The sequence below is a fragment of the Microplitis demolitor genome, chromosome 8, assembly GCF_026212275.2.
Source record: "Microplitis demolitor isolate Queensland-Clemson2020A chromosome 8, iyMicDemo2.1a, whole genome shotgun sequence".
NCBI lineage: Eukaryota > Metazoa > Arthropoda > Insecta > Hymenoptera > Braconidae > Microplitis > Microplitis demolitor.
The window spans coordinates 3018797-3043562 of NC_068552.1; the positions used below are offsets into that span (position 1 = coordinate 3018797).

A 24766-nucleotide genomic window follows, 5' to 3' on the forward strand; every position below is an offset into this window, starting at 1 on the left:
TTAACAACAATAAAGTCTGATGTACACCGCTCACATTACTCAAATTTATTATATATTTAACTAATTAGTATTAACACACAATCCACGATTACTGAACGCGCAGCACGTCACGCGCAGAAATTTCATATACAAGTATTTGAATTTTTAAATAAGAATTATGAAATTTCAAATGGAATTATTAAAATTTAATGTCTCAGAATTTCCAATACTTGCTTTGAAAATTTAAAAAACAAGTATAACTTTTAAGTACGTTGATTAAAATTTATATTATTTTTCATAATTTTAAATACCGGCTTGATTATTAAATTACGTACATTAAATTTGAAGCTTTTTTTATTGAAAATACAATTCAAATATCTAGTTATGAAAATTCAATTCCTTTTGTATTGTGATTTTCAAATTATTTCTTACAGCACATATATAATTTTATCTATTTTTATATATGCAAAGTATAATTCTCGGTATATGATCAGCTATATATAGTGGAATTTTTTATGCGGAATGAACTGTAAGAAATCAGGAGTGGTTTCGGAGTAGTCTGGATTTTTTTTAAATCCACATTCACTCCGAAAAGATTAAATAAATAATCAGTTATCTGCTCTACATTTACTCCAGATTGAATCCACGTCCACTTCGCAATTTTTTTAATGACCATAAAAAAAAAATAAATGCGATTATTTAATTTCCCATAAAATAAACAAAAGTTACAAGTAATAAATAAAAAAATAAAAAAGAATAAGCTCCCTGCATATTTTGCAAAGTGCACGAAACGACGTCCTTAGCTGATCTCATCTCGCTTTCGTTGTTGAGTCTCAGTGACTAATGGCACACGAAAGCAAAGAGCGCGATACGAAGAAGAAAAGCGTCGTCAAGATTTGTGCTACGTCCGCGGCGCCTCAAGGGTTTTTTACCGTGCAATCGTGTACGTTCCTCCTTCGTACTAAGTACGTATAGAAGACCAACGCGCGTAGGTGTAAGAATCCCTTTTTGCGTGTTAGTGCCGCCAAGAGCCCTTGCTTTGACTCCAAACTCTGAGTCTGACTGAATGCCTCTCTATTTTTTGAGTACGTGCTTCTAAGTGCATCCTGATTTTTTCGAAGTTCTTTCATTATGCGCTTACTGTTCCTTTTTTTTTTTTTTTTTTTTTTTTTCATTTCAATTCATCTTTATATTTATTAACTTTGTTCTAATATATATGCATATTATTCTATCAAATTTTTCAATTCTCAACTGAATTATTTTTTCCACTGATGAATAATTTATCAATATATATTGGAAGAGACCAGGGTACAATGGGTAACTGAAGACACCATCGCCCATTCCCGAAATTAAGTTTTAAAGAAATAAAATTTTATAAAAATATTTTTTTGAAATTAATGCAAATTGTTACACTTGTTCAAAATACATCAAAACAACTTGTATTTAATACACAGAAAAAACAGAATATTAAAAATTAATAAATAGTAAAAAGTGGAATCTGTTATCAATAATTAGTACTATTATGTGCTTAATGCAAAGTAGTTTATTAATTTTTGTAGATTCTTAAAAACTACTATCAATTATTTCAAAAACTAACTAAATATTATTACTTTTAGGTATAATACGTGACTTCCCGGGTCGAAAAATTTGATCTGATTTTGGTGTAACTGGACTATATTTGGACTACTTGGTCTGTTATTGAACTTCTATCGAAATTTTAATCTGTTTTTGATCTACCCGGACCGAAAAATTTGATCTGATTTTAGTCTCATTGGACTATTTGATCTGTTTTTGATCTTTCACGAAAATTTTAAGCTGTTTTCGACCTATTATTCTGAAAAACAATTGCGTTAGGGGCAGACCAAACTAAATTAATTCTTGAACTTTGAAAAAATTTTAATTCTGAAAATTTGCAAGAACAAAAGTAGATTAAATCATGGACTTGTAAAATTTTTATTTATGGGCAATATTTATAAAAAAAATATTAAGTTACAGAGTTGATAATGTTTTGTTTACTATTTATTTAGTATCTTTTGTTTAAAAATGTCGGCAGCTAATGAAAGTTTGACAGCTTAATTTTTAGTTGTCTTGACTGAATGTTTATAGCATCGAATAAAAGTGATAAAATAACTCTTAAAATGTCAAAAAAATTTCTTATTTACTGGATAAAATCGAAAATGTTTTGGCATTAGGAAACATCAAAATTCTTGTGACATCTTATTACGGAAACGCATTAGCGTTTCAAATATTAAAAAAATTAAAATAACTTTATAATCTAGATTATTATTATTATTATTTATATTTTTAAAAAGTCCTGTTTTAGATCTAAAAGCGATTAAAAACAGACTAAAAATTATAGTAGATAAAGTCTGTTTTTGTCCTTAAAAACAATTAAACACAGACCAATAATTATAATTAAGTCCGTTTTTAGTCTAAACCCGATTTAAATCAGACTAAATATCGTTCGAAAATAAGTCTGATATTCGCCTGGATAAGGAATAGTACGGGCAAAAACAGATTAAATTCCTATGTAAAATAAATACGATTTATAAACTTGAATTTAAGAAAAAATATTTGAATTTATCGTTTATTTTAAAACAGATTTACTTTTTTGACCCGGGTTATTAGTGAAAGTTAATTAATTTATGGCATAATCTATTAAAAAGTAATGATTGGTCAAATTAAGAATCGGTATCTTAGATACTGATTTTTCCGGCCGGAAATCGCAACAGTTACAAACTTTTATTTTATAAATTCGATATCACTGATCAATTATTAGCTTAAAATATCATTTGTTCATCATTATAAATTAATTTACAATATACATAAATCGAATAAGTGGTAAATAATAAAATGAAAAATTAGTATACTAGATACTGATTTTGTTGCTCATGAAAATACCGAAAATTGTGAACTCTTATTTTATAAATTCTATCCCATTGACTAATAATTAATATAAAATGTTATTTATTCGTTATTATAAATTAATTTATTATATACATTTATCGAATAAGTGGTAAATAATAAAATGAAAATTTCGTATACTAGATCTTTATATATTAATATGTACGTTTACTAATTTTTCGGTCCCTCATTGTTAAAATTTTTCTGTTTATTTGAATAATAATAACTGTAGATAGCAATTTATCGATTCTTTTTCATATTAATTTTAATATACGAAATGACAAATTTCGCTTTTTCATGTGTATCAAATTTGAATATAAATAATATCCATTTCGTTATATATATAATGATCCTGGTTTGATATTAGTATTGAATATACTAATTTTAAGTCGAAAATAAACAAACCATTAAAATTTCGAGCATCATTTTTTTCATGTACTTAACGATGCTTAGGTGGGTCATCGTACTCCGGTCTACCTGATATTATAAAAAGTATATATTCTATTATTATAAAAAAAATATTCAGTAAAAATTAGACAAAAAAAAAGCATGGATAAACATAACGTTGAGAAACGAAAATAAAAAAAATACACCAAGAACCCCCAGGATACCAATGAGGAGTATCCTAGAATAGTCGAGAATACTTCAGTCACATCACCCTCTTTCGTAGCCATCTCTTCTTCTGTACCTTGTCAACTTCCCACACTCCGTACTTCTGATCTTTATACTTCTCCTTCGTGATTACTCGTTTTATGCTGTCAACATCCTTTTTTGTGTTTATTCGCAAAAAATTTTTAGGTTCCCTAACAGCCAAAAATAACACATTTACTTGGTGTTAGACATTAAAGTCAAGAGATTGAGAATTTCAATAATCAATAAATAGGTGGAAATATTTTTCTTTTTTATGGTTGGTAATATTTGTTTTTTGTTTGTTTGTACGGTGAAATGGGAAAAATATCCACAAGAATGTTTGGGTATCGTTTATCAGACGAACGTGGTACAGAATTCTCCTTTAGATTTTTTGCCTAAACTCAATTGATGAAATTTGATAGGATCTTGTGGTTGAAGATGAGTCAACAAGGTAGGATTCCACCTCTCTGGCTACTTAAAATGGTCTGTAGGCGAGAGTTCCGTATAACTTCTAACGCCTGAAAGCGTCAAAGGATCAAGAAATTTGATATTTCTTTTCTACCGTTTTCTATTCATTCACATTTTATAAATTTTCTATTATAGTTCCGTACTAAAGGAAAAATTTGATTAAATTAAAATTTTTATGTTAAAATATATATGCACTAACTATTATTCTTACTATTTATTTAATCAAATTAATAGTTGGAATAATATTTAGTCATTATTCCTGTTTACCCGTATGAAAAAACAATATATGGATAAAACATACAAAATCATATATGTTTGCAACGAAAAAATATATGATATAATATATTGTATATTATAAAAAATCATATAGAGATTTTCGCCGATTCAATATAAAATTATATACAGTAGTAAATATATGTATTCTATATATGCAACATATGTTTTTTATATTAAGCTATATATACATTTACATTTACCTTATAATATATTGTATTGATATATTTCCTTTTATATTCAAAAAATATAAAATTTTTATATGAAATGAAATATATGGTAGCATATAATTTATATTATATATGACACCATATATTTTCTTTGTTATATTTAAGCATATATTTTATTCGGTGTATGTATATGTATATGGGTATATTATATACTCGCTTCAAATTAACTAATTTTGAGAATTTTATCTGCAATTTAAAGAGCATATTAAAATTTAGATCTAATTTAATTGGAGTGGGTCGAACGAATAAAAAACTTTTTTTTTCCATACACAATATAAATATATGTTTTTATATATGATCAAAGTATATTTTTTGTATATAATAGAAATATATATTTTTAAGTATGATAAAAATATAGTTTTTGCTTATGACAAGAATATATATTTTCATATACGATGACAATATATTTTTTGTATATAATTGACATATATATTTTATATATGCTACACATATATGGACTCGTATATGATGAATATTATATTTTTTAATATAAAAAAAAAATATCAGAAAATATAGTTAATTTCGCCACCCATATTTTCTGATATTTATCATATATTTTTACACATGTTTTGACCATATATGTTATTTTAATACGGATATTACCCTAAGTAGACCCTAATCAAAAGTAAAAGTTGATTTAAACTCACTTCACCTTATTTTCTCTCGAAGATCGATTTACCGACGATTTTCCGATAAAACCTCAACTTTTTCGACTTACATAAAATTTTTTTCAACTTTTAGAGCTTTTTTCATCTTAGTATTCAACTTATTCGTATTTTTGGCCGGGGAAAAAATAAATTTGTTTATTTACGTTACGATAAAACATCATTTTTGAAATTATCCTATTGGAGGATTAAATTCAAATGTTATTTATAAATGATCGCTATTTAGTGTCGTTAAGTCTACATTTAATTTTCTGAAAGCATATAATCGTCTGTCAGTATAGTTTCAGATATTGAAAAAAAAAAAAAAAACTAAAATGTATTTTCTGGTAAAAATTATCAATAAAAAAAATTTTCAAACTCATTAGAAATTCAGTTAAAGTTTTTTCCTTTAAATTTTTTATTCCTTTCTACTTTTTTTTTATTTTATCTTTTTATATTGTAATCAAAAACACGCATGAACGATTCGACATCGAACAAGCGAGAATAAGCGAGGTCTCTAGTGAAAATCCGATTGGACGGATCATCCGGAGACGCACAGTAGCACAATAGCCGCGAGAAGAGTCCTCTCTACAATCAGGTTCCCTCACTCGACGTGGAAATGAGGTGGAAAACCGCACCCCGCCGCGTTTTACCCATCAACCAACTTATTTGTTCAGGATTCTTCAATCTGTCGGATTTATGCTTTATGTGGTTTTGATATTACCATTACGACCCAACGACCTATAAGGTCCATCCGATTGTGGTCACTTACGCACCAACGCATATTATCCTACTTTGTCAATGGGGTAGTTTTTATTAAAAAGAAAAAAAACTCTGTACCCGTTCATATATATCTATAAGGGAAGAAGAGGAAAATGGGGTACTCCCAAAACTTTATAAAAAAAAGTTTGTTTTTTAAACATTCACGGAAAAAATTGATTATATAAATTGAGAAACGACGAGGAATATAATAATTAAGTGATCAGTAAATACTATCATTTTAAATAATAATTTTTTTATTTATAATTAAGACGAAAATAATTATAGAATAAATATTAAAAATTATTGTCTATGCAGGAAAAATTGATATTTAAATCTCAAAAATTTATATATATTGATAATAGAGATAGGCGATATACATCGATGTTTCGACCACCGATGTTTTTTTCGGAAAACATCGATTTTTTTGGTCGACTTTTTTTAAAGTCGAAACGTCGATGTTCAATGTAATTTAATAAACCATCGACATCAAAATAAATTTCTACTAGAAATTTAAATAGCGCGCTACGAGCGAGCCTTAATTTCAACTAATAAGGAATTGTGTCCCATTATTTGCAAGTTTCGACTATTGACTAACTTCAAGTTTCGTTGCATTTTTATTTTAAGGATTTTAAAAGCTTTCAATGATTGAAAACCTATAAATTAATATTTACAAATTATTTCAAATATTTTTATGAACATAAATATATCAAATGGCTGGAAATGATATAATCATTTTACATGTACCTCGTAAGTACCTAGACAAAGTATATGACAATATTGAATTTAATTATAAATTTGTTCTTAATAGTAAATTATTGATTGATGAATAAATTATTTAATTTTCCTAAGAGTATATTTTTATGATTAGTAATCATTGATGATTAAATTATAATTAGTAATAATTTAAAATTGATTCTTTTTTATGTCAAATTTAGTTGTAATTATAACTTTTTCGAATTTTCGCGAACATCGATGTCTACAATGGATGCTTCGATGTTTTTGTCAAAACATCGATAGTTCGATGGTGAGAAAATTTCGAAAATCAATAGTCTGATGTCGATTTTTTTTGCTAACATCGCCTATTCCTTATTGATACCCAAGTTGCGGGTTATAATTTCAAACACAAATTTTTAAAGTTTATTTTTTTCCGTGTTCCAAAATCACTTTTGTAAATAGAATTGAGTCATTGTATCACGTTTTAAAATTTAGAATAGTTAACACCTTTTTAACCTTTTTCAACGATTTTCTTTTACACGGGTCACTATAAACATCATTTAAAAAAAAAAATTCATAGGTTACAGCCGAATAATTGAAAATGTTTAAAAAAAAATATCAACTAAAAGAAAAAAAAATGATAAAATCTAATATTTTATAAACAAACTCTTTAGATTTTTTTGTTATTTATTTAATTTACTTGTGATTGAAAAAACAAGATAGTGAAAATAAAAATATATATAAGGTGTATGTAAGCTACTGAATCACCAAACAAAACATAAAAGATTGTACCTCACTTAAAAATACCTTTAGCATTACGGAAATACGGTTCATTTACCGGCATCAAGATCTTTTCGTATAACTTCATTGGTCTTTACGGCATTCCGCGCCATTGCAGCGTTTTATACTTTAAATGGAACATTACATCAAAGAAAAATAATTGTAAATAAAGTATAACAATGAGAAAAAAAGTTTTTTTTTTTTTGTTGCATGTATAAATTCTTTTGTATACTGACTACTAAAACTATAATTTCAATAATTAAATTACTGTTGGTATGAAACAATTTGCTGAAATTTACGAGATATTATCATTGTTAATTAATAGCAATTGAAGAATAGTAGAAAATTTGAAATATTAAATAACTTTTGAAATATATGTTTGATAAATATTCAAAATGAAATAATTTGATTAATCAAAAATGTAATATGATATATACATATAACAGAGGGTTTTATAGAGACAAATGTAGAAGGAAGAAGCGGGACATTTAAAGTACAATACAGCTCAATACCGTGGTTAAATTAGCCGCGACACTGGTGGTGACGCCCGTCACCCTTGGAGATAGTCGCGTGTGGTTGATATGACAGAAGGGCGTGTGATTTTTACGTGATTAACTTGCAATGGAATTGCATAAATTCATAACAAACCTATTGTGATTACAATAGAATTCATTTTTTTTGTAATTTATCAATTGCTGCTATTGTTTGTGAGCTGACTGTAAATCTTTTGTGCGAAATTACGGATGTTTATTATTTGTATATCTGTGTAATATATATTTATGTATTTTAATCCATAAGGTAGAATTTAATATATAAAATATCAAATCATAATTTAATTCTATTAATCTTCGACGTTTTCACTTCCGATACGAACAATGAACACAGTGAAAAGTGACTTTTTGCATAAAAACAGCTATTACTTTGTTAATTTTAAATATTGCACACCTCGAACGCGAAGCGAAGTCTGCTTTATAACAGACTTGTCAAGATCACGCGATTTTTTCGCATTAAACTGAATATATTATTTTCATTTCACACTTGCAGGTTATAAAAAGCTCATGAATCTAAAGAGGAAACACTAATTAATAAGACTGATACTTCCATTAAGTTGTCCGATACGTATGATAATAAAAAAAAGTTCAATAAAAAATATGTATCGTGGACGTGAGTTAGTCTGGAGTCCAAAAGAAGTCTGTGGCACAGATATCCCGTAAACGGCTTGACAAAATGACTTTAATTTTTTTCACTATCTTCAGAATTATGCAAAGAAGGTCCTTTTCGAAAATCACTACTGTAGTCCTTCTCGTTTTTTTTATAATAAATAATTTCTGTTAAAACCGGCACCATGTAAACAAACACACACTGCAGCCATTTTTTTATTTTATCGGGAATGTTTTTTTTTTATCATCGAACTTTGCTGATATCATAAAGTTCTACTTTACCATCAGATAATTTTTTTTATTGCCAACTTAGAATTAACTAAATTAAAAAAAAACGACGATTTTCTTGCTAGATGTTTATTAAAAAATTTTGTAATCAAAAATGAAAATTAATAATTTATATATTTTATTGTAACATGAACGTTCGAGGTGTGCACTTTTGGATTTTTTAAACTTTTTTCAACTAAACTTATGTCAAATTATTGAGGAATAAATTTACTGTGACATAGAACCGATGAAAAAGTTTAAAATTAATAAAATATAGATTTTAGAAAATCAAGTAAAAAATTTTTCTTTTAAAATTTTCAAAGAAAGTATTTTTTGATGTAAAAAAATTTTTCCTTGCCCTAAGAAATTTTTAACATTAGGAACTGATAACGAAAACTTTCTTGGGAAGAGAAAAAATTCGCGATTGATTTTTTGCTAATATCCTTATAAATATGAAGTTATTTGAAAAGTTGCAAAATACCTTTTCTGGCGCTTTTTAAATTCTCTACAAAAAAGGTATTCTATATTTTTTTGAAAAACTGCATAGTTATTGAGATAATTCAGATTTAAAATTTCCTTTTGTTTTCTGAATTCCATGTAACTGCTAAGAGTTAATATTAATAAATATACAATATAACTCTTTACAGATTTAATTTAATAACTTTAAGTCGTCAAAAGTTTATAACCATGTACCCAACGTAATTTTACTTTTTATATATTATTAGTATGGATTAATATAAAGACTGTATAATCTATATTTCCATTTCAAAAAATTAAAAAGTAAGAAACACACGAAACAATAGAAGTATTAAACATGACACTTTTCTTTTTATTACTATACGTGATAGTGAAAAAAAAAAAAAAAATAAAACAAGAAAAGTGTAGTGAAGTGGAAACAGTGAAGTGAAGTACGCAAAGGCTTGGCACACGAGAAAGAGGGAACCGCCCTTGCAACTCGTACTCTCTACTCAGTGAAGTACCAAACTGGCAGACAGTCTCACTAATTACGCTGTGCCTCATTAGTGAGAAAGTCCCTGGTAGCTTGGGGGGTACGCGAACACGTACGACCTCCCTTTGGCCTCGTTGAGAAATTGATTTTCACTTCTCTTATAAGGAGTGAAACAAAATCAAGGAGATACGAAGCTTCTGTGAAATGTGAAGGAGGTCCCTTAGTCAGCGCTCACTTTTTATAATCCACACGTAGCAAACAAAAAAATATTAATTATTAGTCTATTATTAAACTTATCTTAGATATATGTCATCAAAAGTTTTAAAAAACAAGGAATGATTTTATAAGAAAATAGTAATTTGTTATAATTAAATGATTTATGATACAGTACACCCTGGTTACACAGTAAAGAATTTTGTGTTAAATTCAAGACAAATCGTGTGTTGCAAACAGTCTACACAAATTTTTGTGTTAATTCAACACATTGCGTTTGTGTTGATCTTTAACACAAATTTTATGTTAAATAAAATTGAACACATAAAATCTGTTCTTTTGACAGAAAGATTGTGTACATTTAACAGAACATTTGTGTAAATTTAACACATTTTTCGTGTTAAAATCAACTAATAAATATCAGCACATAACCTAACCAACTCAAGTATACTGATCTACCCTTAGTAGAACTTATGTCAATTTAGCGAACAATTGAATCGGTTCAAAAAGATATCAAAGTTATCTAAATTTAATTGTGAAATGTATATATTTAATTGTAAATAAATTATAATCCAAATTTTCCTGCAGACAATGCTGCTACAATGCTTTGCTTGGTTATAGTAATGAAGAATTGCGCGGGAACGTTTAGTCAAACAACACAAATTTTGTGTCAATTTTCGAATAACACAAGAAATGTGTTACATTCCCGATTTTCTAATCATTTAACATAAAAAATCAGTTAATGTAAAATAACACAAACGGTTTGTGTTGAATTCATAGATTTCTGTGTTGAAAATCAACACAAAATATTAACCAAATAAGTTTTTAACACAAATATACAAAATTTCTAACTATGTATAAGTTACGTTCTCTCTATTTACAAAATGGCACCCCCACTCCGAATTATACAGATATGGTTCAAACTCTGTAATAAATGAAAGACACATCATTGAACAATGTTATAGTAGTCGAAATTAAAGCTTATTTTATAAGCTAAAATACATTTTCTCTTAATTTGAATCAGTAAATAATTCACTGGTCCAACCAGTGAGTATTAAGTTCACTGACTCAAATCAGTGCGGAATTTAAGTAGCTCAAGTGTCCGCTGTCGACAGCGACATATGATTAGTTATACCAAGTTATACATAGCTTGATATTTGTTTGTTAATAAAAATTGAATAAGTTAATAAATTTCAAACCAAATTGTGACCCTATTATTGCCTTTTTCTATTTTACATAAGGTACCCGCAGGTAATAAGGCCTAAGTGACAGAAATGATATTTGAAATAATCGCCTCCGCTAAAGGCTACTCTAGTAGAAGGATCTTGCATAGGGATGTTACGACAAATTTATAGAGTCCCGATACCACGTTCCCTGTTTTCTATATTTCATTATCCGCCATATGCTGTCGTAGAGCAGAAGAAATTATGAAAAACAATCTAGTCTCCTGACTCTTAAAAAGGATACTGATAGTTTTAAGTGCTGTTGAGCAAAGCAATCTAGTCTTCTGACTCTTGAAAAGTATTGTTGCTAAATTTAACTGATCATTCATCTCTAATACCAATTTTATTAAGTATAGTTAAACTATTCCAGTTTGTTCAACCCGTAGGCCTTATTACCCTACCGTAGTAAAATAAGGCCTATTCGTATGGTTTTTGTAAAAGTATAATTTTTTATTTGTTTATGGTAAAAATTACCATTACTCCATTACATTTTATGGCTAATGTATTGAAATAAAGATTAATGATGCATTTCGATTATTAAATGCAACATTTTCGATTCTATTCAAAATCTCCCTTAGCTAGGCCTTATTACCCACCAGTACCTTAATGTACATTGCAGAAATGCGTATTAAACAAAATATAAAAAAAAAATCATCTTCTTTCTTTGAAGAGAAATTTTCCTCCTATAGTTTCTAACAGTCACTTATAACCAGGCTGTGCTGTATTAAATATGAAAAAATACATTATTGTTTTAGTCAACAAAAAAAAAAAAAAAAAGAAAAGAAAAAAAATGGTTTTTAAATTTAATATGGCTGTAATTCAGTAGTTCAGTAGCATTGAGAATAAAAGGTAAAATCTAAACCGGTGGCTTGTCTTGTGGCACACAGTCCCGAGTTCCAAGCTAGCGTTACCTCGAGTGTTTGCAGTCCACTCGAAGCTCGACCTGAACGAGCTCAGAGAATTGGGACCTGCTGTAGTCGGTACCTACCAGCAAACCACCATACCATCACCACACCACCGTATTGCTACACCAATAAAGAAAATGGAAAGAGAGTTAAGAACGAAGCATAATTTGTCTAACGAGGGTCTCCACCTGTCATGTGAATGAACACAGAGAGATGGATGGATAGACAGATTGCTAGATGGTCTCTTCTATATATTTTATTTTATTCATTTATTCTTTCATTTCATCTTTTAATCATTTTAATTTTATAAATTTTACCGTCACAAGTTTACTTTTTATTCTTTACCTTTGTAATAATTTTTTTTTTTTTTATTAAATAAATGCACGTAATTTTATATTTAAGTAAATAAAACATTTTACTTAACAAATTAGTAAATAATTCATTCTGGGAACTTTTGAAAAGTTATTGAAAAAGTTCGGATGTTTGATCCTTTGCGAACTGGAAATAAAATATGGAACTTTTGAAAATATTTTAAGTTTTTCCAAGTTTTTTTTCTTTCAAATTTTTAAAGTTTCATTGTACTTAATGGAATTATAAATTTAAATAATTAAAATATTTATAATAGTCTGATAAATAAATAAAATAATTTTAAGCTGTGTTTTGAATTTAAATAATAAAAAATTGAACAAAAAATATAAAAATACTCTCTTACACTGAGAAAAAAAAATACTTTTGTTAAGAACATTTACTTGATACAAGAACATATATTCTTGATAATTTTCAAGAATATATAATTTTGTCTCAAGAATTCGTAGAATCGAAGGAAGTAATTTTTATTTAATTCAAGTAAAGCTATTCTTTTGTTTACTTATCATATAATATCAAATTCATATAATAACAAAAATAAATTTGATGCTCTTTTCTCAAAAAATTGATAATTAATAATAATAAAATAAATATTTTGAACGGATTTCTTGAACCAAGAAATTCTTGTTTCGAAAATAGTACTTTTTTTTCTCAGTGTAAACTGAATCAGTAAAAATGTTACTTATTTTTCCAGTAATTACAAAATTTACTGAAAGATCAGTAGCTTTGAATCAATTTACTGACTCATTAGTGAATTTAGCTTCATGGCAGTAAAGAGTGCCATCTATATTTGGGAGCTTGTTTGTTAGACAGAGGTTGTTTGCAAGTTACAATCAAAGATATTATTTATATTACACTATTACTACGGTAAGTTTAATATATTTTAACAAACAAAAGTTAATTCATAATTTATATACTATAATGAAACTTATTTATTTTTCTCAATTGAATATGAGTAGAATAATTCTGAAATGTTTTTGTGCATGCAGTTGATTTACATGTTAGGTAATGCATAACCTGAAATTGTCTTATTAATTATTTTACGTTTATAAATAAATATCATTATTGTTTTCAGATAAAAATTTATAATCATTTTTAATGGAAAATTACTATAATTTAACAGACAATTACTTGATGATATTGAAATGGAAGACTTATTAAATAAATTTGACTTTAAAAACCTATTTGATGGATTGAAGAATTTAAATCAACAAATCGATGTATCAAAAAATGCAGTAAATATGTAGAGGGTGAAGAAATACTACTTGATTACAGAATGGAGAACGTATTTGATCGAAAAACTTGTATATGTTGATTCTATTTTCATCAACGGCTTAATATATGATCATGATATGAATTTTTGTATTTTTTAATGCGCATTAATCAATAAATACTGATTTTTCTTCGCATCAAAAACTGAATCAGTAGTTATGACTAATTACATCTGTTACGATCACTATTTTATTCAGTAACAATTTTATTGATTAGAATAGTGAAGCGATTTCCACTGATTGAATCAGTAACATTTTACTGATTTGCAATGATATACTTGGGACTATTTACATCAGTGAATATTCACTGATTCAGATTAAGAGAGTATCGTAGTTAGAATTAATTATTAAAAAATATTAAATGAAATTTAAAAAGTGTTAATTGTTAACAAGAAAATACTGTAAAAATTTTATTTGCAATTAAAAAAGTAAAATAAGTTTTTATATAATTGATTGTTTTTTTATAACTTTGAAATTTCGTAACGGCGTGAGATTGCAAGAGATCACAATGGATCAGAGTTTGAAGTGATCGTCGATGAATACGAGGGGTGTAAAAGGCACATTGCCAGCTATAACTCGAACAGGGAATACTCGCTAATTGGATAATTACGGCGTGCACTGGGTTTGTTTTATAATTGGGCAAAACGTAGAACCAGCGCAGAGCCGTTTGATCGACGTGTTAAACAACGAAACGCTTCGAGTCACGCTCTACGTGACAAACTACCCTCACAGCTAATCCAACAGCAAACCTACAGTCCGATAACCACCTCCATCCCTGATTCATAAAACCCCTCCCCTTCTTACCCCACCATTTGTTATATTCTCTGGATTTTTTATGCTACCATCCATCAATTTTGTCATGTAAAAATAAACTTATTATTTGCTGTTTTATTTACCTAAATTTTTTTATAAAACTAAAATTACATACTTTATACATGGAAACAATTTTGTAAAAATTACAGAAAATCTGTAATTTGTACATTTTGAGGCTGTAATAATTACATAGTGAAGTTGAAATTAACAGAAGCATTCATGTAAAAAACGCAAAGCGACCTATGTAGGTATAATATCTGAGCAGGGTATAAGGTACCGGCGGGTAATAAGGCCTAGCTAAGGGAGATTTTGAATGGAATCGAAAATATTGTATTTAATTATCGAAATGTATCATTAATCTTTCTTTCAATACATTAGCCATAAAATGCAATGGAGTAATAGTAATTTTTACCATAAACAAACAAAAAATTATACTTTTACAAAAACCATACGAATAGGCCTTATTTTACTACGGTAGGGTAATAAGGCCTACGGGTTAAACAAACTGGAATAGTTTAACTATACTTAATAATATTGGTATTAGAGATTAATCATCAGTTAAATTTAGCAACAATACTTTTCAAGAGTCAGAAGACTAGATTGCTTTGCTCAACAGCACTTAAAACTATTAGTATCCTTTTTAAGAGTCAGGAGACTAGATTGTTTTTTATAATTTCTTTTGCGCTACGACAGCATATGACGGATGATGAAATATAGAAGACAGGGAACATGGTATCGGGACTTTATAAATTTGTCATAACATCCCTATGCAAGATCCTTCTACTAGAATAGCCTTTAGCGGAGACGATTATTTTAAATATCATTTCTGTCATTTAGGCCTTATTACCTATCAGAACTTATTACCCACGGGTACCTTAATTAATGTAGAGCAGTTTTTTATCAAAAAAATGTCTATTTTTATCAAAATACTACCTACAATATAAATACCAGAACCACCTACAATATAAATACCAGAAATCTTGCCGAAAGAAGGACCATCATCTTCATCAATATGTGTAACAATTACAGTATGATACATTAATTTTTTTCTGAATATAATTATATATTTGAAAGACTTAATATTTTTTGGTATAATTCCCACGGTTTATTTGTTCGAGGAATTTTTTTTCTTTTAAACAAAGTTCTAAAATTACAAAACTATTTAGTAAAGATAACATCATACTTATGTAGATTTTACATGAATCAGTAAATATTACTTTTTGTTATTTGTAAAAATAACATTTACGAATTTGTAAAAATAACATATTTTATCTGTAATTTTTGCAAAAAAATTTTTTCGTTTGTTATATAAAAATGAAATCTTTATGCGCATTTTAATTATACTTTAGTTAACGTCGAGTTGGGAATAAAGGAAAGTAAATACAAACAGTGAAGAACGATTGACTGAGTGACTGACTGGTAAATTCATGGGGTTATAAAGGTCTCTCTCATCCCATCATTAACGCACCCTCGCAAATATGTATGCGCAAATACTAGGCCAACCTTTCAAACTTTTATCTTATAATTTAAGTGCCATTATTAATCAATAATTCAAATTATTTTTTTTAACGATAAAATAAAAATTATATTTTATATTAAATTCAATCCTCTGGCTCTCAATAAATAAATATTTGTATTTAAATTTATAAACAAAGGATTAGAATAATATTTTTCAAAGTAAAATTTATTATTTAATATAATAGCACACTGAGAAAAAATAAATTTTTTTTTAAAATACCGCAAAAAAAAGTGACATAGGCGAAAAATATTGGGAGTGAATATGGATTTTATTTTAATTTTGAATGTAAATTCACTCCGTCACTCAAAATTCTGGTATTAAAAAAACTGCCCGCGTACAGAGCAAATAAAAATTTTAAAACTTCCCGCTATGAAAATTGAAAATTTTCAAAAAAAAGAAGTTATGGGTTTCGATCTGATTTTTAAAAATCGAGTTTTCATCAGATCTCGACGTTTTGAAATCCTAGAAAATTATTCTGACTATTTTCAGATAGACGCGCGCGTGTGTGTCTGTAAACTTTTGTTGTCTACTTGGAGGCAATCAAAAGAGCTCACCAAAACTTAAGAGTGATTAGATTTTGGAGTATATCAGTCAAGTAGTTTACAAGTTATACGAAAAATAAAAATAAAAAAAATACTTTTCTTAAGTTTTTGTTGCATAACTCGTAAATCACTTAATTTTTTTTTTTAAGTTTAATCAAATCTAACTTTCAACAAGCTCTTTCAATTGCCGCAAGGAAGTGCAAATCGGTCAGTTTGTTCCAAAGATATCGTCGGTCACAAATATTTTTTTTATCAGCGAAATGTATATTTTTTTAGTTCAACCCTTTTTTGGGTTTGAAAACAGGGCAAAGTTTTCAAGTTGGCCTAAAGGGTCAACCGTTTTTTAGATTTTTTTTTTCAGCAGTGATTTTGGAATGGTACAGATTTTATTTCAATTCATATTTACTCGGATCTAAAGTTTCAATTTAAAAAAAAAACTCTTCTTCGGAGTAAACTTTACTCCAAAAAGATTAAATAAATTTAAAAAAAAATCATCCGTTCTTCATTCATTTCGTATTTAATATGCGTTTACTCCTCAGTACTTAGTCCAAAAATATTCAAAAATTTTGACGTTAAAGTTTTGAATATCATTAAAAACAATGAGAATCTTGTAATATATCAGAATTAATTCAAAAACTTAATACTTTGAACTAATGATCTTATAACATTTTCTGATAGCATGATAAAGCAAAAATTCAAGTCGATGTGTTTCCAACGACACCAAGTTCAATCACAACAACTAATTTGATGATGTAAATAAAAACAAATAAATGAAATTATTTAAAATAGTTTTAAAACTCACCACGCGGCTGATTGTATGAATTCTGTGGAGCAGGAACTGCTGAATATTGACCTTGATTCCTGTTAAGATGATGTCCAAGCATCCGGTGTCCTGGATCACCCAGCAAAGCTTTCTGAGTTGGTGCTGAGAAACCGGTTCTTGGTACCCATGGGTTTTTACCATCACGATTATGCATTTGCTCAAAATCTTGTGGTTTTAACACACGAGGAGGTTCTTTTACACCTTTTAGTCGTTTAGCTGGGAAAATATGATGGCTGCTAAACATGGGGTCACGGAATCTTACGCTGAAATTAAATAAATACATTAATATTTAATTGATAAAACGTTTACTTGATAGCAAGATTTCTGGTTAACAAGTTGGTGTCAATTAATTGCAGTCAAGTTGATGACAATTTTAGTCTGCAACTGTTGACTGCAAGCTGTCACCAACTTTCCCAGAAATTTAGCGACAATCTACTGCCGCAAATTGAAGAAAACTTTCCATCAACTGATGGAATGTCAATTTTTCAACAAGTTGACATCTATTTGTTGTCAACTTATGAAAATACCAATTTTTGCAGCCAACTTGGTGACAAATTGGTGCAGTAAGTTGTCGCTAACTTGGCTATCAGGGTAAACAACTAAAATTTTACATTAGTGATAAAAAATATTACCAATAAACTTGATTATTTCGAACTGGTAAGCCGTTGACAGGTGAAGGTAAAGTACCACCTTCATTCACACAATCTTCGGCTAATAAAACAGTACCTCGCATTCCATCAATTGATATTTCAGTCTCTGTATTAAAATCTACTTTATTTTTATACAGTCCTTTTATTAAATCATATCCAGAATTACCGGGACCAATATACAATCTGTCGTCACCTTTCACGTTACGTTTTTCTGAAATTAATAAGAAACAAAAAATAATTATTTAGTATTAGTATTAGTTATTGATAAATTTTTTCTTTATTTTATAAATGGATATTCCGATCTTAAAAGACGTAAGGTAAACGCACCAATTATTGACAGGGGTCCAATTATTGATACCCTATCTTATTTTAAGACATATTTAATTACCTACTAAATTAATAATAATCGTATACATTTATAAATAATTTTTATAATTAAAAATTGAAAAAAAATTATTGTTAATGAAAAATACCAAATATTTATTAATAAAAAAAATAAATTTATTGGTGTCTATCAAAACAGCTTGTGAGCGTCAATTTTCTTAACTATTCCGGTTAGAAAAGCAGTCTTTTAAAACGATGATTTTTAATTATTTTTTTCATCTAATCACACCAACTTTTTTTCTTATAAACAAATAAAATATCAAAAATTAACAATATGATATATTTACAGTAAATTTTATAATTTTTAATTTTAAAATAGTGGATGTCAATAATTAGTACGTAATATTGAAGTTGTATCTCATATTGACAGATTAGTAGACAGCACCGTAACGTCTTTTTTTTAAACATAAATCTGTTGCAAACCCTAATGACAATTCCGGCGAACCCACGCTGTCATATATTTACTATTGAATTGTTATAAATAAAGTGATTAATCGATTTTAATTTTCGTTTGATTAAAAAATATTTCGAATAGTTTGGTGACTAAAATTCGTCCAATTAATTGAATAATAATTAATAAATTAGAAATTATTTAGAGACTTTATTTCTTACATTTAGTTCTACAGATTAATGACGCATGCGCATTATGGGTGTCAATAATTGGAGCAACAGCATGTCAATAGTTAGATCAGTCGAGTTTTTAACCTGTCAATAATTGTTGTATCCTGGTTATTTATTTCATCACTTGAAATTAATTAGTAAATCTAATTTATTATTATTAAAAAGCATGCATTTCATTAATTAAAAGACTAATTAATGTTAAAATCAAAATTCAATAATATTAATCGCTAACAGTAAAAAAAAAATGAAATTATAATCTTGTCTCTTACAGTGTCAATAATTGGTGCTTTTACTTAGTTTTTTCAATTAAAAAAAAGAATTTTCATACTATGTCAGCTGAGAAAATGAAGGAGCTTAATTGCTTTTTTGAGTCATTTAGTAACGCTTGAACCTCCTTAATATTTATGCATTAAATAAGTAGTAATTTATAATAAATTAATATATACTCACTTTCAGCTTCAGTTAGACACTCATAATAAGGTTCCAATGCTTTGAATAATCTCACTTCATCAACAAATGGTAACAAAGCAACACCCTGCCAAGCAAACTTTTTACCATTAAGATCTATTTTAAAATCTTCTGGATAAAAGTCAATTATTGGTGACTTAGGGTCACTCATCAATGACGCCCAAGGTTTCGGAACATGACTGCTACTAGCCGCCGGAAATACACCCATCAACTGTTCCAACGGACGAAATGGCACCGTTCCTTTTTCAAATTCTGTCGAAAGACCATTGATATTTACAAAATCACTTGCAAATGGAGCATAGTGATAAGGAAAATACCATTTCCATGATGCGCATCCCTGATAATAGTAACGTAAGACCCAACATAACCCACGAACATAATGAAGCGCTACATTATTTCTGAACTCAAGATTTTCCGACTTGACATCAAATTTAGATTCATAGTAACGATCTTTGAACCCATCTTCCCACAGTCTCACTTCATCATTCGCTTGATAATCTTCTTCTTCTTCGTCAGAGTCTTCGCGTTTACGTTTGGTTCCAAAGTTCTTCTGATTCTCCGGCACCATCATTGCTTGCAATCCGGTTGCTGCATTGACTGTACCAAGTGCGCGTTCAGTAGAACTCGTATTATAATTACGACCTTGCATACGCATTTGATAGGCTTCATGTCGAGCATTCTGTACAGGTTTGACGTCCTGACCCAGCATAGTCGGGGCGAATTGACCAGTCGGTATCCAGCTGGGTTTAAAATTGCTGATAGCTTCCAGTCGTCTTTTCTTAGATTTTTCACGTTGTTTAAAAGCTATTTCATTAGCTTGTCGTTTTTTAAAAATTTCGTCTTCCGCTTCACCCAAATCTGATAAAATTAATTGGACTCTGTCCAAATTAACGTCACCGCTGTCGGTTAGAAATCCACCTGTTTTGTAAACTGTTTTCTTATACAAATTTACAAGTCGATCTATTGCGCCTTCTCTTATTTCAAGTGAGGGTAAGTGCGGTAGGAAATCATTTCCTACAAAGAAACACATAAATACCCAGTCATCAATAGCGCGTTCGAAGTCATATTTAAAAGGTAAATTTGGCATCTGTAATTCCCGTTCTAAATATTCACGCAAAACATTCAATCGCACGAAGATGAATGCGCACTCGGATCCAAATGCCATCACTTCTTTGGCTTGATCTGGTTCTGCTCCAGTGCAATCTTTCATTTCGTGACCCAGTTGTCCACAGATGTCACATGGTCGTGGTTTATTGGGCTTGAATTCTTCTCTGATGATTGTAAAATTAGGCTCGTGAGTTGCCAGTCCTAACATTATTAAATCCGCGTCAGCTCCACATAATACATGTTGAGTATTAGGGTCGTGATCAGGTTGTGCCCTTTGTCGTCTGATAAAATCCATTATTTTGTGCTCTCCTTCTCCAGGTACATTGGCATCACTCAGGATAACTTTTATGCCTCTCCATCCCGGATCGTTATTTAATCTTTCATGTATATAGTAATGTAAGCAAGCTGATAATCGGGCCATAAATGGGGTACCCTAAAAATAATTGTGTTAATATTATGATGCGAAACAATAATAAAATTTAGTGTTAATATTTATGAGATAGGGAGATCAGAATCTATACAACGAAAGTTTATTAAGAGCATTCCCCACTTTTTAAAAATTTTCAATGACAAACTCATAAGTATTAGACTGGGTCAAAAAAATTGACTTTTTTTATTTCTTTCGATACTGTAAAAATATTATTCTTGATGACCAAAAAAAAATTATTGTGCAAGTTTGAGCCCTTAATATCGATATGACGAGGTGTATCGTTACGACTATTCGTCTTTTGACAGAAAATTCATTTTTTACTCAAAAATTCGTAAGTCATCTATCTGAAAAATTTGAGCAATCTGTATTCTCAAAGGAAATTGAATTCCCTACAAAAAATCTCTCTTAGTAAATTGACGTAAAACAAGCCGTTTCCTTGTAACCGTGCCTTAAATATTGATTTGTTTTTCAAATTCTTTGTTTCTATTTTGGATTTTTGTAACTACTAGAAGTATTAAAATTTTTTCTAGTCAAGATACAATTTTAAAGGAAATTTAATGCTCTACAAAAAAGGTCTCTTAACATTTTTTGCTAAATTCACTTCTTCGAAAGTTATTCAGGTTATTTAAGTCGTTTTGACTCAACTTCAATCTTGAATAACTTTCGAAGGAGTGAATTTAGCGGAAAATGTTAAGAGACCTTTTTTGTAGAGCATTAAATTTCCTTCAAAATTTTATCATGACTAAAAAAAATTTTAATACTTTTAGTAGTTACAAAAATCCAGAATAGAAACAAAGAATTTTAAAAACAAATCAATATTTAAGGCACGATTACAATGAAACGACTTGTTTTACGTCAATTTACTAAGAGAGATTTTTTGTAGGGAATTAAATTTCCTTGAAGAATAAACGTTGCTCAAATTTTTCAGATAGATGACTTACGAGTTTTGGGTAAAAAATGAAATTTCTGTCAAAAAAACGAATAGTCGTAACGATACACCTCGTAATATCAATATAAAGGGCTCAAACGCACAATAATTTTTTTTTGGTCATCAGGAATAATATTTTCACAGTATCGAGAGAAAAAAAAATAGTCGATTTTTTTGGTCCAGTCTAATAAGCATATTAAAATTTTATCAATTAATTTAAAAAAAAGTCAGAGGTTTAATTGACAACAGTTGCAATTTTTCCGAGGTATTGCTCTTAAAAAAATTATCTATAATTAATATCAATCAGGAGTTAAACAAAATTTGTAAAATAATTTTCAATAAAATCTTCATGGCAACTTTATAATTATAATTTTTTAATTTTGTGGGGTAAAATTTATTTACCAAGTTTCGGCTGGATGCCTAATTGATAACTGTGACTACTAGAGTATATTGCAAGTTGTAGAATATAAAATATAAATAAATAAAAAAATAACATACAGGTGTAATACAGTTGCTGTCAAAGTGATCTTCCTTAGGTTTTTCTGGCGGCAAATACGCGCCTTTTAAAGCCAACTCCGAGCGGATTCGATTCATTTCAATTATTTTTTCATTTGTTTCCTTGGATGCACGAAACCTCCTAGATCTCTGCTGGTTCATTTTAGCTCTTGGCGCTACACCATCAATGGCCATGTACAAAAGTTTTCTTGGTCTCACAATACGAAACAGCCGATCAATGCATTCAAAAATCGCCTCCATCATTTCATCCTCATTTTTTGGAGCTGGCTTGTCCTCAGGATGAGTGCAAGGATGAATAATTCCATTCATATCCAGATATAAATTATCAAACTCAACTCCATTGGGATTTGGCTCCGTTGTATTTATCGGTACTTGAACACCATCCGCATTTATCGGCTATTAAAAATTATATTTTTATTGTTAACACAAAAAGTAAATTTAAAAAATATAACCTATTTCTTACAATAAAAATATTACCTTTTGTTCGATGCATTCTATAATTACTGATGGATATTTACGGCTTAACCAACGAAAGAATGCTGGTACTCCCATTTTCACACTTTTATTTAATTATATATTTAATTATAATACATAAATAATATTTATATTTTATAAGTTTATAAATAAATGCGATGATGTGTAAACTTACAACAGAAGATGCTTGTATATTTTTAATAATTTACATTGGAAACTGTAGTCGACGCCATATGTAAAGTGTTTCCATGAAGACAATGAACACGACCCAGTAGGAAGAGTAGGAAATATTTTGGCAGTCGATTGGTTACCGATCAAATGAAAAACAAACCGCGCGCGTTTAAGAATTTTTAAATTTTCAAATTCGCCTGAAGTGACAACTGGTAGCGAAAAGAAAAAACTCACAGAAAATATACACAGAAAATAAATTGTAGTTATGGCAACAACAACTGGAGTTCCATTTACCACAGGCTGTAGTATGACATGAGACAACTTCAAATTATGGTTAAATTTACTACAATATTGTAGTTAAGCGTCAACTATCGAAAAAAGTAAGATATGCCACAGCATGCGGTATTTGTAACTCCAATTGTAGTTCAATTTACTCGATATGCAGTTACGTAAAATAAACGGTATATAACCTAAAATTTTTATAAATTATTTTTAAAAATCACTTATTGAATTATTTGTATATAGTAAACATGGTAATTATTTACAAATAGGGTCCACCCATGCTGGGCCATGTTAAATTTTTTTCGATCAAATTGATCAATTTTTTTTTTAATTGTTTATTGTTTTATATACTTTAAGAACGGTTATCAGATCATTTTGTCGAAGCTTTTCTATGAAATAAAAGCTTTAAACGTAAAATAAAGACACAGACCTTATGCTTTACTCTATAAACTAGCGAAGTGCACTTGAATTTTTTGATAACTTCCATTTGTTTACGAGAAAAGCTTGGACAAAGTTCCCATTTACTGTACAAGTGCAACAAAGATAGTACCGTTTATCCAGTTGAGTGCGAATAGAGAAACAAATGAAAACGTGTCTTAAAAAAAAAATACATCTTAATAATAAATAAATAATAAATACATTTTAAAGGCAAAAAAGCTATCGAAATCTTGATTTTTTTTCTTACGACATTTTTTTATCATAAATGCGCTGTAAGAACAAGCAGAATAAAAAAAAAATAAAAAATTGTTAATTTTTGGGTTTTAAAAAAGTCAGATGATTACTTATGAGACGCTTTAATAATTGAATATACACAACAGATTAACCTCAAAATGGCGAAATAGCGGGAAATGCTCCTTCTGTAGTACTCTCAACTCCCGCCTGGAGTTATTTGTTACTGCAGTGTGCAGTAGAATTAACCGCAAGATAGGAGTAAATTCAACTTATTAACTTTGTAAAATTTGTCGCATATTTTGTAACTTTTATCATTTATGTGGTATTTTTAACTACAAACACATTTACTGCAACCTTGTAGTAAATGATACTACATATTATTTTCAATATAGAATTTGAAAACTTTATTTTTGAAAAAATTATTTGTATCTTTATTTGGAATTGATTAATGAGGGTGAGTGTAACTGACAAGCGGTAATTTTTTAAATTTTTAAATAAATAAATCAAATATAAATAGAATAAAAATTTTTTAAATATTATCTTGAAGTTAGCAGACAATTAACAATTTTTGGTTTTTTTTTTAACAATTAATCAAATACAAAAAAAATAAGCGCATCTAGCAAATTAA

At 28.6% G+C, this 24766-nt stretch overlaps 1 protein-coding gene across 2 annotated transcripts in view; it reads right to left on the bottom strand.

Moving 5' to 3' along the window:
- Nucleotides 1–23247, bottom strand: part of LOC103578704 (5'-3' exoribonuclease 2 homolog) — a 47537-nt gene extending 24290 nt beyond the window's left edge. Inside the window, exons 1-6 of one of the 2 annotated variants that reach the window (XM_014444197.2) lie at nucleotides 23189–23247; nucleotides 23017–23098; nucleotides 22522–22935; nucleotides 19541–21098; nucleotides 18068–18296; nucleotides 17415–17698 (exon numbers count right to left, since the gene is read on the bottom strand). In XM_014444197.2, coding sequence (XP_014299683.1) covers nucleotides 17415–17698; nucleotides 18068–18296; nucleotides 19541–21098; nucleotides 22522–22935; nucleotides 23017–23091 — 2560 coding nt within the window. In that variant the 5' untranslated portion in view covers nucleotides 23092–23098; nucleotides 23189–23247. Of the gene's footprint in view, nucleotides 1–17414; nucleotides 17699–18067; nucleotides 18297–19540; nucleotides 21099–22521; nucleotides 22936–23016 lie in introns of both variants that reach the window. The other variant, XM_014444195.2, reaches the window with a different exon arrangement.
- Between the last annotated feature and the right edge of the window lie 1519 nt (nucleotides 23248–24766).